Source organism: Mastigoproctus giganteus, chromosome 7, assembly GCF_048544385.1.
Source record: "Mastigoproctus giganteus isolate SK-2022 chromosome 7, ASM4854438v1, whole genome shotgun sequence".
Taxonomy (NCBI): Eukaryota; Metazoa; Arthropoda; class Arachnida; order Uropygi; family Thelyphonidae; genus Mastigoproctus; species Mastigoproctus giganteus.
Window position 1 is genome coordinate 147175181 of NC_143581.1, and position 17038 is coordinate 147192218.

General features: G+C 38.7%; 1 protein-coding gene across 1 annotated transcript; it reads left to right on the forward strand.

The window, feature by feature from the left end:
* The first annotated feature begins 9865 nt into the window (after positions 1–9865).
* Positions 9866–11150, forward strand: LOC150083251 (integrator complex subunit 15). The gene has a single exon (XM_090377131.1). It carries the CDS (start codon positions 10059–10061, stop codon positions 11148–11150), a length of 1092 nt encoding a protein of 363 aa, XP_090233257.1. The 5' UTR covers positions 9866–10058.
* The last annotated feature ends 5888 nt before the right edge of the window (positions 11151–17038 follow it).

A 17038-nucleotide genomic window follows, 5' to 3' on the forward strand; every position in this document is an offset into this window, starting at 1 on the left:
TCAATATCAAGTGGACCAATCTGATTCATCCCCTTCCTTCAAGAGTTTACATAAGTAGCCTTTGTTGTTTTTCCTTGCATTCTTTCACAAGGATTTCTCGTAATCAGATTTCGCGTGCCTGACCTTTGTGACTTGATTACACCCTACAGTGGAGGACAAAAACAAAACTGCATAACGTTAAAAAGAAATTACATTTGCAGTGAAACACAGTAGTAGTGGCATGCGATGCAAGAAAGCAAGTGTATGAGCTTAGGCAGCATCAGCCAAAAAAAAAAAAAAAATCACACCATTCCCTCCAATTGCCTGTCCAGTTCCTCCTTAAATTTATTCAACCTATCAACTTCCACAACGACAGATGGAAGTTTTTCCAGCAATTAACCACCCGCTGGCTAAAAGCAAATTTTTGCATATCTATTCTACATCTGTCTTTTCTTAATTTGAATTTATGCCCCCTTAGGTTCGTAATCTGAACAAGTGGAAGGATCCCATCAGAATTCAGCATGCTCAACCCATTCAAGGCCTTATATACCTCAATCAGATCACCGCGCTTTTTTCCGATCCACCATATAAGTTATTGTTTGATTAAAGTCATTTTGTTTGTCGTAAAGTAAAGGTATTGAATCAGATAACGCTTCAATTGCATCGGACAGTAATTGCAAGGTATTGCATCAGCCGTTACTATAAATACGGCGTTGGAAGGGTATACACACTCATTAATATCCTGTTTTGCGGCGGTGTAAGCACGGCTCGATATGTTCAGTTGATACGAAGAAAAAAAAGTTTAGCTGTTGCTCTCTCCCATGCAGGTCTTTCTACGCGTGCTCTCGCTGATAAAATAGGCTGCCACCGGTCAACATTATCCCGGATGCTAAAATGAAAGCGTGAAACAGTGATGCGAAGAGAAGACCTGGACCAGGCGGTAAGAGAGTGACTATACCTTCCAAAGATCGATATTTGAAATGGCTATGCCTTTATAATCGCCATGCTATTGCTCCAGATATAAAACTGGAGTATAAGGTGGCCTCTGGTGTTGAAACAAGTGCACGAACTATCCAAGGACGGCTTTCGGAGTGGGGCCTGCATGCCTATCGGCCCAAGAAGAAGCCTTTGTTACCCAACAAAAGTTTCTTCATGTTCTGGACTTGTTAACAGGAGAGACTGCTTCTACAGGGATGAGATACACTTAAATAAAAAGGGTGCAAGAATATTTCCTGATGCTATTGAGGCAGTGTTACGTGTGTCGGAAAACTGCTAGCTTGTGGGGATATAAGGACTAATAGATTAACAGTAGCCACTGGAAGAAGCGAAATTGATTCTTGCACTGCTTCTATTGGAATGAGCAGCAGTCTGGTAAACACGATGCAGGATATTTCAGAGACTACTGGGAGTCATTGCGCTACAAGTAAACACATGGGTTGTGTTAGGGTAGCTAAGAATAGGAACAGGTGCATGTATACTTGCGTGTACACCAATGGTAGGAGTTTGGTAAATAAATTTGATGAATTTGAGGTATTGCTCAAAACATCAAAGGCAGATATGTTGTTGGGATATCAAAGACGTGGTGTCACACAGATATAAGGAGTGTAGAACAGGAATTTGGGAAATACAATGTGTGCAGAAAGGATAGACAGGAGCAGGAAAGGAGGAGGGGTTATTTTATTTATTTATATTTTTTTTTCTTTTTGGTAGTTATTGGCGCATTGGCTTCTGCGGCCACAATGCAACTCCCAAGGTTTTTGCAGTACTTTGATCCAAGCCCGAGGTGGGATTCGAACCCTCGACCTTTGGGTTGCCAGGTAGGCACTTTGCCCACCCGGCTAGCCCGGTCGGCAGAGGGGTTATGCTATTAGTTAAGAAACACATAAAATCCAAGGAAGTGAAGACAGTCGAAATCTCTGAACAGTGCAGTGTCGAGTCAGTTTTGTGTGATATAAGCATTGGGAAATCAAAATTGAGAGTAGGAGTGTGCTGTAGTCCTAATGACTTTGATGAGTATAATAAGAAACTGTACAGGGAAATAGAGTGCGCCAGTAAATCAGAGAGTCTTATAATGGGGGATTTTAATTTACCAGAAATTGGCTGTAATTTGTGGGTTGGTCACTCACATACTAGCAAGGCTTTGGTGGATTTATTGGATGATTGTTTTCTAAATCAGCATGTTCGAGAGGCAACTAGAAGGAATAATACTCTTGTTCTGGATTATCAGTAGTGATTCTTCTTACAATAAGAATCTGCAGATAAAGGACCCACTAGGTGGAAGTAATCACAGTGTGCTGAAGTGGGATTTACTCAAAGAGATAACTACCATCAGGGGTAAAGGGAAGGGTTTTTGCTTTTGTAAAGGCGACTAGGATGGTCTGAGACAGTATTTAAATTCTATACAGTGGGACTAACAGCAAATTCAAAATGGGAGGCATTCAAAGAACTAATGAAACATATGGCAGAGAAGAAAAATGCATGGGATACATATAATTAATGGGTAACATGGAAGCCTATGATAGATATAAGCTATTCTGTAACCAAGTCACAAAGGAGATTAGGCTGACAAAGGCAGATTATGAGAAATGCTAGGCAAAGGATGCTATGAAAAACAGAAAACAGTTCTTTACCTATGTAAACTCTAGAAGGAAAGGGATGAATCAGATTGGTCCACTGGATATTGTTGGTTCAACAGTTGAGGACCCTGCTCAGCTTTTGAACACTGGCTAACGAACTAAACGAATCTTTTGCATCTACATTCACACATGAGGAGTTATTGAGGAAGGGGAATGCCAGAGGTGAAGTAAACTCTGGCAGTGAGCTTGATGATTTTGTAATAACTGAGAGGAAAGTGAAGGAGCAATTGTTGAGGATAAACAAAAGAAAGGCACCCCGGGGGGATGGGATTTATCCAGTTATATTAAAGGAAGCAGCAAAGGAAGTAAGCGAGCCCTTAGCCATAATTATGAGAGCTTCTTTGGACTCAGGGGAGGTCATGGACTGGAGATGTGAAAATGTGGCCTCAATTCACAAAGGAGGATCAAAGGCTGACGCAAGTAATTATAGACCTGTGAGTTTAACTTCTGTTCCAGGAAAATTAATGGAGGCACTGGTTAAAGAAGCATTGCAGGATCATGTAGACAACACTTCATTTATTGCTCAGACACAGCATGGATTTATTAAGGGAAAGTCTTGCATGACCAATTCGATTGAATACTATGATACATTTACAACAGAACTGGATGCAGGGAATAACTTTGATATTATATATTTGGATCTTAGAAAGGCTTTTGATACTGTTGCACATGAAAGACTGCTGCACGAATTGGAGCAATGTGGCATTGGAAGCAAATTGCTGCTATGGATAAAGGGATGGTTGAGGGGGAGAAGACAGAGAGTGGTAATCAGTGGACACTGCTCATCGTGGACTAATGTTATTAGTGGAGTCCCTCACGGTTCAGTGTTGGGTCCATTATTGTTTTCTGTATTTATAAATGATATTGATGATGGTACATGAAGCTTAATGTCCAAGTTTCCAGACGATACAAAGGTTGGCAGGGTTGATAAGGACACTACTGATGCTATGCTGCTTCAACAGGATCTGAAAACGTTGAGCAGATGGGCTGAGAGGTGGCAAATGAAGTTTAACATTGACAAATGTAAAGTTGATTGGTTGGTTTGAATTTTATTGGCGCATTAGCAACTAAGGCTATAATGCGCCAGACAAATGTAAAATACTACATACGGGAAACCATAACATCAGAACAACGTATCAACTCTGTGGTACTACACTGACAGTGGTAGAGAATGAAAAGACCTGGGGGTAATTGTGAGGCAGATATGAAGTTTTCTGAGCAGTGCAGACGGGCTGCAAGAGTAGCTCATTGTGCCTTGTCAATGTTATACAGGAATTTTCTAGCAGTGATCAGGAGGTGATTATCCCCTTGTATAAGACAGTGGTCAGGCCACACATTGAGTACTTTATGCAGGTCTGGAGGCCTAATTTCCAGAAGGATGTAGAGTTGCTGGAACGAGTATAAAGAAGGGCAACAAGATTAGTGAATGGAAAAAAGGGTTGCTCTTACGAAGAAAGTCTTAAGTTTTGCAAATTACACTGTTTGGAGACTAGGCACTGGCGAGGTGTATAAAGCCTTGAATGGTTTGAGCATGCTCAATGTTGATGGGATTCTTCCTCTTGCTCAGAATAATCACTTGAGAGGGCATAAATTCAAATTGAGGAAAGACAGATATAGGATAGATATGCAGAAATTTGCCATTAGCCAGCGGGTAGTTGGTTGGTGGAACAGACTTTCATCCCTTGTTGTGCAAGTTGATAGCGTAAATAAATTTAAGGCTCAGCTGGACAGGTATTTGGGACGAACGGAGGGGTGAAATGGGAGTGGTTTTTTTTTTTTTGTGTGTCTGATGCTGCATAAGCTTGCTTTCTTGCATCATACGCCTCTACTAATGCTAATGCTAAATGCCAACAATTGAGGAAGAACCGACTTGCTTGGGCTAAAGGTAATGCTTCTTTGACAAAAGCGCAATGGGACACGTCATCGTTTCTGACGAATCGAAATTCAACTTGCATATAATCATTGTCATAATATATTAATGTACGTATGGTCGCACCTAGACTTAAAGTCCATCTCCACCGAATGATCAGTATCAAGCAGAACATCTATCAATAGTAAAAAAAAAGAAACACTCCGCCACCGGGGAGTAAACGCCAGATTGGTTATTGGTTCCCGGTGCCCATCCATGGAGACCGGCCCGGGTCAAACTTTCCTGTCTGTGCATGATGTACGAATTCCACACCCGTAGGATGAAGTGCAATACCAATAGGTGTGTCTCCTTCCCTGTATCCTGGCTGCCCACACCAGGAAGCAAAAAAAAAAAAAAAAAAAAAAACGTCAGCAGTCAGGAGTGAATACCGCACCATCAATTCATGACGTCATGAAAAAAAACAACAAAAAAAAAATTCTTGACTGCCTGCAAGAAAAAAAAAATTCTTATCTGTGCTGACTCAGCGATATTTCCCTCATTTTAGCATTATAAGATGCCAGTAAAAAAAAAAAATGCTGATGACAGCATTTAACCTGCATCACTTGGATCGGATGCAATTTGTCTGAAGACGAAAATCGGAGGCCTGCCATCCTGACTGCATAGCACTGACTGTAAAGTTCCTCGCCAGTCAGATGGTCTGGGGATGCATGACAAGCAAAGGGGTGGGGCGAATTAAGTTAATGGAACAGGGAATGCAAAAACCTACATTGCTATCTTGGAGGAGTGCCTGAAACCCGTTATTAGGGATCACCCCACATACGTCCAAAACTGCATTTTTCAACAGGTCTCAGCATCTTGACACACAGCAAAATTGGTAAGTTGTATGCTATTTTGATTTAATGATGAGATTGTCTGCTAGTGTCAAAAAGGTTTGAAACACACTTACACCAATGTTTTCCCTCGTTTTTCTCCCTTACGGTGCAGTCATACCTCAGAAATGCTGGCATAACAGTGTTGGACTGGCCCTGCAACAGTCAGATTTGAAACCTATTGAAAATTGCTGGTACATAATATCGTCTAAGATTACTCAGAAGAAGGCAACAAGTAAGATTCAGCCGCAGGAGATCATTGTAAGGGTGTGGTACCACAAAATTGCTCAACCATATATCCAGAAGTTGTTTATTCCAGATCGTTGCAAGGCTGTAATTGCAGCTTGAGGAGGAACAACAAAATATTGAGGACTTATTTTGCTGCTTTGCAGTAAATAATACTATTACATCTACTTGTCATTTCAGTTTGTACACGTAAGTGCAATAAAATGTATGTTTGTTTGTCATGATTGCCATTTGAATGATTTCTTATATTGCGATTTATTATGCATTTTGCCCTTTGGGAAGATATTTATGGTAATTAGGTATGTCCGGTGGAGTCTTTTTATTGGATTTCGTTCATAGAGATATACAGGGTGTTTCAGTTAAACGTTTCAAAACTTCTAAGAGGGGTAGGATACATCCTGACAACTCGAAATCATATACCAATGGGCAGAATCGAAAATTCCGAGCTTTAGTGCAGGGAATCTTAATTTCGCACAAGAACGCCAAGTTAGTAGGATGGATGATTACACGAACGCAGAGTTAGCCGATATGCATTTGGCGTACGGGGCTGCAAATTGTAGTGGGCCAGCCGCACAGCGTTTGTACGCGGAACGATATCCGACGAGGCGTGTTCCCAGTCATAATTTCTTTGCAAGACTGCACCAGAGGTTAGCTGAGAGAGGTTCATTTGAAAGAGCTGACAGGGACAGGGTAAGAACAGCACGGACTCCAGCCGTCGAACAGAATGTGCTGCAGCATGTACAGGGGAATCCAAGAACGAGTCACGAAGTCTAGCAAACGCAGTCGGGGTTTCCCATTGCAGCGTCTGGAGGATTCTCCGAGAACAAGACATGCATCTGTTTCACGTGCAGCGTGTCCAGACACAGCAACCGGAGGATTATGCACCTCGTATTGCTTTTCGCACATTTTCCAAGGTGTGCTTTCGCACACCTTGTAAAATGTGCTACAAATCCCCTTTTTCCTGCTGAAGTGTTGTTTTCCGATGAGGCATCCTTCACAAGGGAAGGAATTTTCAACACGCATAACGACCATATCTGGGCGGTCGAGAACCCGCATGCAATACGACGTCGTGCAGCACAGATTCGATTTTCGGTCAATGTATGGGCCGGTATTATGGGAGATCACCTCATCAGACCTTACCTGTTACCGTGTCGTCTAACCGGACCTATCTACTTGATCTTTCTGCAGCAAGTATTGCCACAACTTTTGAGAGATGAACAGATTTCTGCATCGACGCAACAGACAATGTGGTTCCAACACGATGGAGCCCCTGCCCATTATAGCGGAGATGTTCGTAACTACCTGGATGTCACATTTGGTCAACAGTGGATCGGACGTGGTGGTCCCGTGCGTTGGCTTGCTCGGTCACCCGACCTATCATGTCTTGATTTTTATTTCTGGGGTCATATGAAATCGCTAGTTTATGACACCCCTGTTGACAATGCTGAGGAGCTGGTTGCAAGAATCGCAGTAGCTGCCGAAGAAATTCGAAATTCGCCTGGAGTATTCCAGAATGTTCGGATGTCCATGCGTCGGAGATGTGAGGCGTGCATTGTAGCCCGTGGAAGAAACTTCGAACACTTACTTTAATCCATGTACCTTTTGCTTCTTTTCATGTATTATTAAAACGATTTCTCATTTACGGTCTCTTTTCTTTATGGTGCTTCTGTGTACAACACCGCTTCAGGAAAGCATTTCCGACTCCATATTGCTATATGATTTCGAGTTGTCAGGATGTACCCTACCCCTCTTAGAAGTTCTGAAACGTTTAACTGAAACACCCTGTATATCCCATCTAACAAATGCATTTCTGCAATCCACAATGCAGCTCAAAACACATTATTTTCAAAATTCACAAGTGATGCAGTTTTTTTGTCCGCCACTGTACCTTATATCTAACATAGGCTTCTGTAGCGCCTGAAAATTTATATGCATCCCATGCATTTTTTTTTTCTTTGCGACGAGTCTCATTACTTCATCTGACATCGATTTAGGCCTAAACTTTGAACAGTATTTCTTAATCGGTATGAAAACCCTAATAGCTTGCAAAATTCATTCCTTGAATGCTTCTCATTTAGAATTTACTGTTGGTAACGTCATCAGTTGATCCAATGTATAGAATTTAAAAACTCTCTGAGGCCGCTCTAGCCATCTTTACGAAAGCAAAAACCCCTTCCCTTTACCATTGACGGTAGTAAAATCTTAAAGTGATTTCTACATGAATATATTGTGATCACTGTCACCTAGTGGTTCCTTTTCCTGCAAATTCTTAAAGCATGAATAATCAGTGCTGATAATCAGGTCAAGTGTATTAATCCCTCTGTTTGCCCCTCGAACATGTTGCTGTAGAAAACAATCCTCCGATAAATCCACAAAATCCTTGCTAGCACCTGAGTGACCAATCCACAAGTTCCAGCCAATATCTGGAAAGTTAAAATCCCCATTTCAAGACATTCTGATTCACTGGTCCGCTCTTATTTCTCTGCACAATTGTTCGTTGTACTTATCATAGTCAATAGGCGTCTAACACACTCCTACTCTCGTTTTCCCTTTCCCAGTGCTTATGTCCCGCCTAAGCGACTCAACATTGCAGTGTCCACCAATGTAAACTGGATGCACTTCCTTAGATTTTATGCGTTTCTTAACTAACAGCATAACACTTCCTCCTTTTCTTCCCTGTCTATACTTTATGTACACATTGTACTTCGCAAAATTCCAATTCTGCTCTGCTTATCTCTCTGTATTACCATATCTCTGTTATCCCAACAATATCTCCCTTTAATGTCTTAACCAGCATTTAAAATTCAATAAATTTATTTACTATACTTCTAGCATTGGTGTCCATGCACCTGTTCTTACTCTTAGTTACCCTAACACAGCCCATGCATTTACTTTTTCCATGATGACTTCCAGCAGTTCTTGAAACCCAGACACCTGCTCTCCAGGCTGCAGCTCATTCCAACAGAAGCAGTGCGAAAAAACAGTTAATAGAAACAGTGCAAGAATCACTTTCGCCTCTGCCTGCGGCTACTGTTAATCTTTTAGTCTGTGTTTCCCCCCAGGTATATAGTTTCAGCTGGTGTAATACCCTGGTGGGCAGCACATGTGGTAGAATCGCTGTTTGTCCCAAACCGTGTGGAAAACACCTGAGTTCGGTCCCGTCTGTGACGTTAGGAATTTTTATGGGTCTTTTTCACAACTTGGCTGAGTTAGTCGGTCTCATACCAAGGTAGCATGATTTGTTCTCCCGGAAATTGGGGTTTTCGTCCAGCAAAACAGGAAATCGACCGCAAAACAGAACACACACAATTTACAATCAGTATATACAGGGCAATATGACCTTTGTAGTTAATGCTTCTAAAACCAAACTACAACAACAACTGGTGGTTGTTGCTTCTGCGTTTATTTTGGTTTGGAGCAGTACAGCCAATGACGTATCAGCAGATTAACTGTAGATTGCTTGTATTGTTTTGTTGGAATAAAAACACGAAGCTTCCTGGAAGAAAAAACTTGCAATTCTCTTCGGAGACGAATTAAATCAACTAGAATTTCAAAAAATCCCTTTGAATTCCACCCAGAATTTTTTCTGAACGGTAGATGTACAGCAATCCTAACCACTTGTCTAATTAGGATTGCTGTACGTTTAGGCATTAAAGCAATAATCATGGGTTGAGGTTTCACAGTTTTTATTTTGTGAGGATTTTGATATTTTGAGGGTTCTCAGTTGTCCTTTTGTCAGAAAATAAAATATATTATTAGACGTTGTATTCTCAGTGTTTCATTTTCTGGATAAAATCTATCATTAGATATTTTTTGGCCTCTTTATCTGGGCAGACCGATCTGGTGCCCGAACAGCAATCGCCGTGGAGCTAATAGCAAATTTCGGTCATCGGCTACACTGATTTGTACTAATCTATGATCAACTATTAGTAATAACACTTTAAATGACTATAAAAATCTATCAGTCCACAACTCTCGAGTTGCTTTTGCTTGGTCTCGACATGTCTATATGTGGCCCTTGCAAAGTGGGGATTGGCCTTAACTTCTGGTGCATCTTTACCTGCGCGTCTTGAATTGATTTTGAATTTTTTTTTTAATATTTAAAATATTATATTATTATGAAAAAGCCCTCTATCGAGAAGGAAGTAGCTGGCTTCCTAAACCCTCTGTCGAGAAGGAAGTTGTTGTTCTCTTAAAAGCCCTCTATTGAGAGAGTTCATTCGTTTCATTCTGCGTATATCGGAGTCTTTGGTTAAGTCGGGACTTTTAATTCAGTGTAGTAGTGGAAGTAGAAGTGCTTACAATAAGTTATAATCCGTATTTTTAACAGTATTTTCAATAAGAAATGAAATAGCACTATTGACATGTAAGATTTAATATTTGTTGATCTGTACACATTGGTTTTGAAATATATTGTCTTACGTAAAGTATATAAAGTGTAGTCTTGCTATATTACAAATGGGTGACATAAAACATTATTTACGGAAAATCGACTTTCCGACAGTAGTGCAAGAGGCATTGAGCCATGTCCAGAAGTTATGGGTATACGAATCGGGCGTGCAACAGATAGCAAAAGAAATCGTTGAAGAATTTGTGTTTTTTGAGATCGATCGCCGCGGTGTTCGTCGGCCGAAATTGTCATCTGTTAAAGAATTACAAGTACTGGATAAGCTTTGTATTTTTTTTTCTTCTGTGGGCAGTGAACAAAAAACGATGACATTTTTGTTTTTATTTCCACCGTCACCAAACTTAATGGAAAATCGGCTGCACTTCTTGTCAAAATTGGTATCAGTCGCAGTGGGAATTGGAAGTGGCAATGTTCTGAATCTCGCAGGTATGTGGATGCAGTTAAATGGATGTACGTCGGATGTATCAGTCCATGTAGCAAAAACGGTAGTTGAAGACTATTTTAAAGTATTGGTGCCAAAAGGACCACTCAAAGGATTACCTTGCGTGACACCATTATTTTGTGCTAGTTTTATTACAGCGGTAACCGCTTTATTTTCCTCAAAACTTCCATCTCACCATGTTACAGAAATAGTCCTGGAATGGATGAAAATATCACCAACAGTTTGGTTTTCTCCATTAACATTATCAGTACCATATACTCCGAATTATTCAGGACCACAAACGCCCTTGCCTGGTTTTTTATTATGGTGTGTGTTTGCTCCACTCTATGGTAACTACTCAAAAAGCTGTGGATTCGAAACTGATGAAGGTAATATTCATGACATATTTTCATTTATTCATTTGGAACTTCTGCAAAGTATGATCAAAATAGCACACATCAAAGACATTCCCAGGCATGAGATTTTTCCAACCAAAAGCATACTTTTAATAATTGAAAAACTGAAGCAACATGTTAATTATTCTGAAGAAAAAATGCAAATTGCTATGAATAGGTTTAGTGAAGCCTTGGAAATTGCACTGGCTACACAGTGTTTGTATTCACATCGGGGTGACTTAAATATGATTTTTGAAAAATGCAGTGAACTGCCATATTGTAGATTACTCAGTATGATTATTAAAAGATGGTCTTCAATGACTTAAATTATGGACACAAATAAATTAACTGCATCTTATTCGTTGCAAATCTTTTCACCAAAATTTTTTTTTTTTTGTTACTTTCCGTTTCTTTTTTTCTTCAGCATATCTCCATTAACTGTTAGGCTTGCAGTATGGTAATTAGCATTAGTAGAGGCATATGATGCAAGAAAGCAAGCTTATGCAGCATCAGCCGGAAAAAAAAAAAACCTGCTCCCATTTCACCCCTCCGTTTGTTCCAAATACCTGTCCAGCTTAGCCTTAAATTTATTTAGGCTATCATCTTCCACAACAAAAGATGGAAGTCTGTTCCACCATTCAACTACCTGCTGGCTAAAGGCAAACTTCCACACATCTATCCTACAACTGTCTTTCCTCAACTTGAATTTATGCCCTCTCAGGTGATTTTTCTGAGCAAGAGGAAGAATCCCATCGGCATTGAGCATGCTCAAACCATTCAAGGCTTTGTACACCTCTATCAGATCACCTCGCCGGTGCCTAGTCTCCAGACACTGTAATTTGTAAAACTTAAGCCTTCTTCGTAAGAGCAATCCTTTGTTCCATTCACCAATCTTGTTGCCCTTCTCTGCACTCGTTCCAGCAGCTCTACATCCTTCTTGAAATGAGGTCTCCAGACCTGTATACAGTACTCAAGGTGTGGCCTGACCATTGCCTTATACAAGGGAATAATCACCTCCTTATCCCTGCTAGAAAAATTTCTGTATATCATTGACAAGACACCATGAGCTACTCTTGCAGACCGTCTGCACTGCTCAGAAAACTTCATATCTGCTTGCACAATTACCCCCAGGTCCTTTTCGTTCTCTACCACTGTCAGTGTAGTACCACAGAGTTAATACGTCACTCTGGGTTTGCTGCTTCCCGTATGTAGTACTTTACATTTGTCAATGTTAAACTTCATTTGCCACCTCTCAGCCCATCTGCTCAACTTTTCTAGATCCTGTTGCAGCAGTATACTATCATTAGTGTCCTTAACAATTAATTAATATTCATATTCATTAAGTAATATTCATTTATTCTTAATTCATTTGGCAAGAGTGAGTGTGAAAACTCATACAGCTATAGATTTTATACTCTTGTGCAAAAACTCATATGGGTATAGGGTTATTTTAATCTTATTTAGTGGAGTTTCATTTTTAATAGACTAAGTAATGAAAAAATATATAGAAAGGTAGCTAGAGTTACTGTATATGGTTAGCGTGGGCTGAGAATGCAGAAGACCTGAGGGGTTTCAAAATTGTGTATGCACACCTGTGAAGCATTAATAAAGCTATTATAAACTTCTTACGAAACATTGAGAGGTTATTTCAGCAGACATGGTTTTCAGTTAACTTAGTAGTTCTCCCCATTTTCTAAATGATTCAGGCACATACTGTTTTCAAGACCACATTACTGCATTTCCTTTGTTCTTAAAGTAGTTAACATTGTGGGAGAGTTTGTTAAACTTCAAAACGGAATTGGTAGCCAATTTTTGGAGAGAGGTAGGGTACGAATGATAATTTTTTTAAAATTTTTGCAGATTCAGAAAATGCCCCACTTCCTTACATCATTTTGCCATTATAATATTATTACTAAATTTTTTTTTATGCTAACACTAAACACAAAAGTATTTAAGTCCTATTGATTCTAGTACCTTCTTTCTAATGTAGGTTCTTTCTTTTATGCTTGGAAAGTTCCTGAAAATAATGAACTAGTTCCATTTCTGTTTAAATGCTCAAAACTTAAAACTGTTTCAAGTTATTGGTATGCATAAAGAAAATGAATCTACTAAATACCAGTTTTGTTAAAAATGAAGTTTTTTAGCATTAGTCAAGGCACGTGATGCAAGCTTATGTAGCATCAGCCAAAAAAAAAAAAACCAATTTCACCCATCCACTTGTTCCAAATGTTTGTCTAGTTCTGCCTTGAATCTATTTAAGCTATCAACTTCTACAATGACAGATGGAAGTTTGTTCAAGCAGTCAACCACATGCTGGCTAAAGGTAAACTTCTATACATTTATCCTGCAACTGTCTTTCCTCTATTTGAATTTATGCTCTCTCAGGCAATTATTCTGAGCAAAAGGAAGAATCCCATCAGCATTGCACATGCTCAAACCATTCAAGGCTCTAAACACCTTAATCAGATCACCTTGCAGGTGCCTAGTATCCAGACACAGTAATTTGAAAAACTTAAGCCTTTCTTCATAAGAGCAACCATTTGTTCCATTCACTGGGAGAGTTTGTTGAACTTCAAAGTTTGTTAAACTAATCTTGTTGCCCTTCTCTGCACTTGCTCCAGCAGCTCTACATCCTTCCTAAAATGAGGCTTAGAGACCTGTATACAGTACTCAAGTTGTGGCCTCACCATTGCCTTATACAAGAGGATAATCACAAATAACTGGATAGATCCCATCCACCCCAGGTGCCTTTCTTGTATTTATCTTCAACAATTTTTCCTCCACTTTACTCAATTATTACAAGATCATCTAGGTCACTGCCATTGTTTACTTCTTTTATGGCATTCCCCTTCCTGAATAACTCCTCATGTGTAAATGTAGATGCAAAATATTGATTTAGTTTGTTAGCTACCTGAGCAGGATCATGAACAATTGAACTATATCTGCCTGCACAATTCCTTTTCATTCTGTACCATTGTCAGTGTAGTACCACACAGTTGATACGTTACCCTGGGGTTACTGCTTCCCAAATGCAGTACTTTACATTTGTCATTGTTAAACTTAGCCCATCTGCTCAACCTTTCTAGATCCTGTTGCAGCAGAGTACTGTCATTAATGTCATTAACAACCCTGCGAACCTTCATATCTTCTGCAAACTTGGACATTAATATTATTAATAAATACAGAAAACAACAATGGACCTAACAGTGAATCCTGAGGGACTCCACTTGGAAGCGTCCACGTCCAGTAGTCCACGAAGAGCAGTGTCCATTGATTACCACTCTGTCTTCTCCCACTCAACCATCCCTTTATCCATATCAGAAATTTGCTTCCAATGCCACACTGCTCTAATTTGTGCAGCAGTCTTCCTTGTGCAACAGTATCAAAAGCCTTTCTAAGATCCAAATATATGATATCAAAATTGTTCTTTGTGACCACAGCATAGTATCCAATCACATTGGTCAATAAAGACTTCCCCTTAAAAAAAGTAATAGCTTGTCTGAGCTATAACTGAATTCTTGTCTAGATGATTCTGCAGTGCTTCTTTAACCAGTGCCTCCATTAATTTTTCTTGAACGGAAGTTAAACTAACAGGTCTGTAATTACTTGTTGCCCTTTGATCCTCCTTTGTGCATTGGGGTCACGTTTGCACATCTCCAGTCCATGGGTAGCTCTCCTGAGTCCAAAGAAGCTTTTATAATTATGACTAAAGGTTTTCTTAATTCCTTTGCTGCCTCCTTTAATATAACTGAATAGATCCCATCCACCCCAGGTACCTTTCTTATGTTTATCTTCAACAATTTCTCCTCCTCCACTTTGCTCTCAGTTAATATTAGGTTTTATTGGCAAAATCCAATATTTATCGAACAAGTAAAGTTGTATAATATCTTGTGTATATATAGTACTAAAATTATTATTTTAGTTTCCTTTATTATCGCATGCTGTGATACTAATAATAAAATTTTTAATCTTTTCTATGAAACAGGGATTGGGCCATTAAGGTCTGTTGCGAGATTCGAATTTGTCCATTATTCTTTCCATGGGTCTTCCGACACTCCTCCATCCATGTGGCCTATAAAACAGCCTTTTTAGGCAGTCTCTCATCAGTCATCCTCATTATGTTCCCTCCAATGTGTTCTATACCGTGTAATGTCTCCACTATATTGCTGATGCCAAAATGTTCTCTAATGGTGTGATTTGGGATGTAGTCTCTCAACAAGACCCTGCAAGCGTCCTAAGGAATCTCATTTGTAGTGCCTCCAAACCATCTTACATCATTTTTCTTCAAGATCCAAGTTTTGGAGCCAACCATTAGGGCTGGCTTTGAGATTATTTTATGAAGTCATAATTATGTCTCTTGATGTATTACCAAAATGTCTTCTGATAATACCATTCATTTTGTTGAAATTTATTATTTTGCTCTTCAAATCTGCATTTCCTAAATTTGAAATTGTATTTCTGAGGTATTTAAATGTTTTTGCTTGTTCTATTATATGGCCATTAATTACTATTTTTGCTTGTAATAATTCCTTTTCTTTCATGGCCATAGTTTTCATTTTTTGGATTGATATTTCCATACCAAATAAAGAACAAATTTTGAAAAGATTGTGAGCTGCTTTTTTTAATTCTGTCTCAGATTCAGCCAAAATAACTTGGTCATCAGCATATAGTAGAGTTGAACTTGTTTGTGCTGAAATTGGGATCTCATTAGATTGTAATTTTGCCCAGTCTTCTGTTACCTTATTGATATATAGGTTAAACAATAAAGGATAGAATCCACACTCTTGTCGTAATCCTCTAGTTGTTTTAATTCTGTTTGAAAATTTAAAATTGTTTAATTGTACTCTTACATCTTTATTATCATATAAAACCTTAATTGCAGATAATAATTGTGAATTTACACCATAAAATTTTAATTTCCCTGAGAGTTGGTCAGTGGATTCTGTCATATGCTTGCTTGTAACCAATGAACAGTAGGAAGGTTGGCTGGGGTTAAATTCTTTTCTCCTGTTAATTATTTGTTGTAAAATAAAGACTGGATCAGTACAGCTTCGGCCTTTCTGAAAATCTGATTGTTTTTCAATTAAAACATTTTCCACACATTTTAGAAGTTTGTTTTTTAATATGTTTGCATAAATTTTTTATGTGCTTCATAGGAGTGTTATACATTTATAGATTTCAAAAAGTTCTTTAGATCCCTTATGAAATTTATTACCACTCCTGTTTTCCATTCATTAGGGATTTCACTTTTTCTCCATACTGTATTAAGAAATATTTTAATTTTTTTAATAATCAATTTTAATTTAGAAATATTTTAATAATAAAGTAAAATTCAATAATAAATTCACAGAATTTATTAAAATTTATTAAAAATCAAGAGGATTGAGTAACTTTTGTGGATTGAAAAGAAAGTAAAACTTCACATCAGGAATAAGAAATAGAGGTATGTTTAGAATTCATGAATAAAATGAAACATTATTTTGGCTTTTTAAATAAAATAAGTTTCCGGTTTGTACCATCATGATTATGAATGATCAGACCAAATATAAAAGACTACTAATTGATTATGCTACGGGGGTGAGACAGACCTTTTCTGGTGGAGTTTTTGTTGCATGCTGCTAGAACAATTGTAAATAGAAAGCTAAATAATAACATGTATTATGGTGAAATTTCTGGACAGGAAACTCCAGAACTTTTGGGCCGGTTGTTATATATACAATATATCTGTATTCATCTCAGAGGAAGTGAAGCAGACATAGAATTCATGAAATTTCATTCAGGTAACTATTGATACTTTTCAGTTTATTTGTCAGCATAAATACTTGAATATGGATATAGCTTTCACAGTACAGTATATTGGTTTCTCATTGCTATAAATAACCTTGGTAGGAGCAAAAGTAGGTGACATTATAGAGCAGATATCTTTTAAGGGCATGGAAATTTGTTGTACATGTTTGACACTAATGATATTAACAAGTACAGGGCAATGCTGGGAAAAAGTTGCAAGTTTAATTTGAAAGTGTCTGCATTTCTCCCCAAACAGTGGGAGTGAGTACTAGTCGATTGCTTTGTCTATCGGTCCTTGAGGTTATCACAGACATCCTCTCAGATAGGCCAAACAAATTGTGCTTGCTACCTGGGAGTCTAAAACGCTGATGGAACTGAAATTTAGGTGACACTCAAGTCAAGTGGACCCAATTTCGGCAAAGTCCGG

Coding starts and splice junctions, on each gene's coding strand:
- LOC150083251 (XM_090377131.1), top strand. CDS start 10,059: ATGGGTGACATAAAACATTATTTACGGAAAATCGACTTTCCGACAGTA.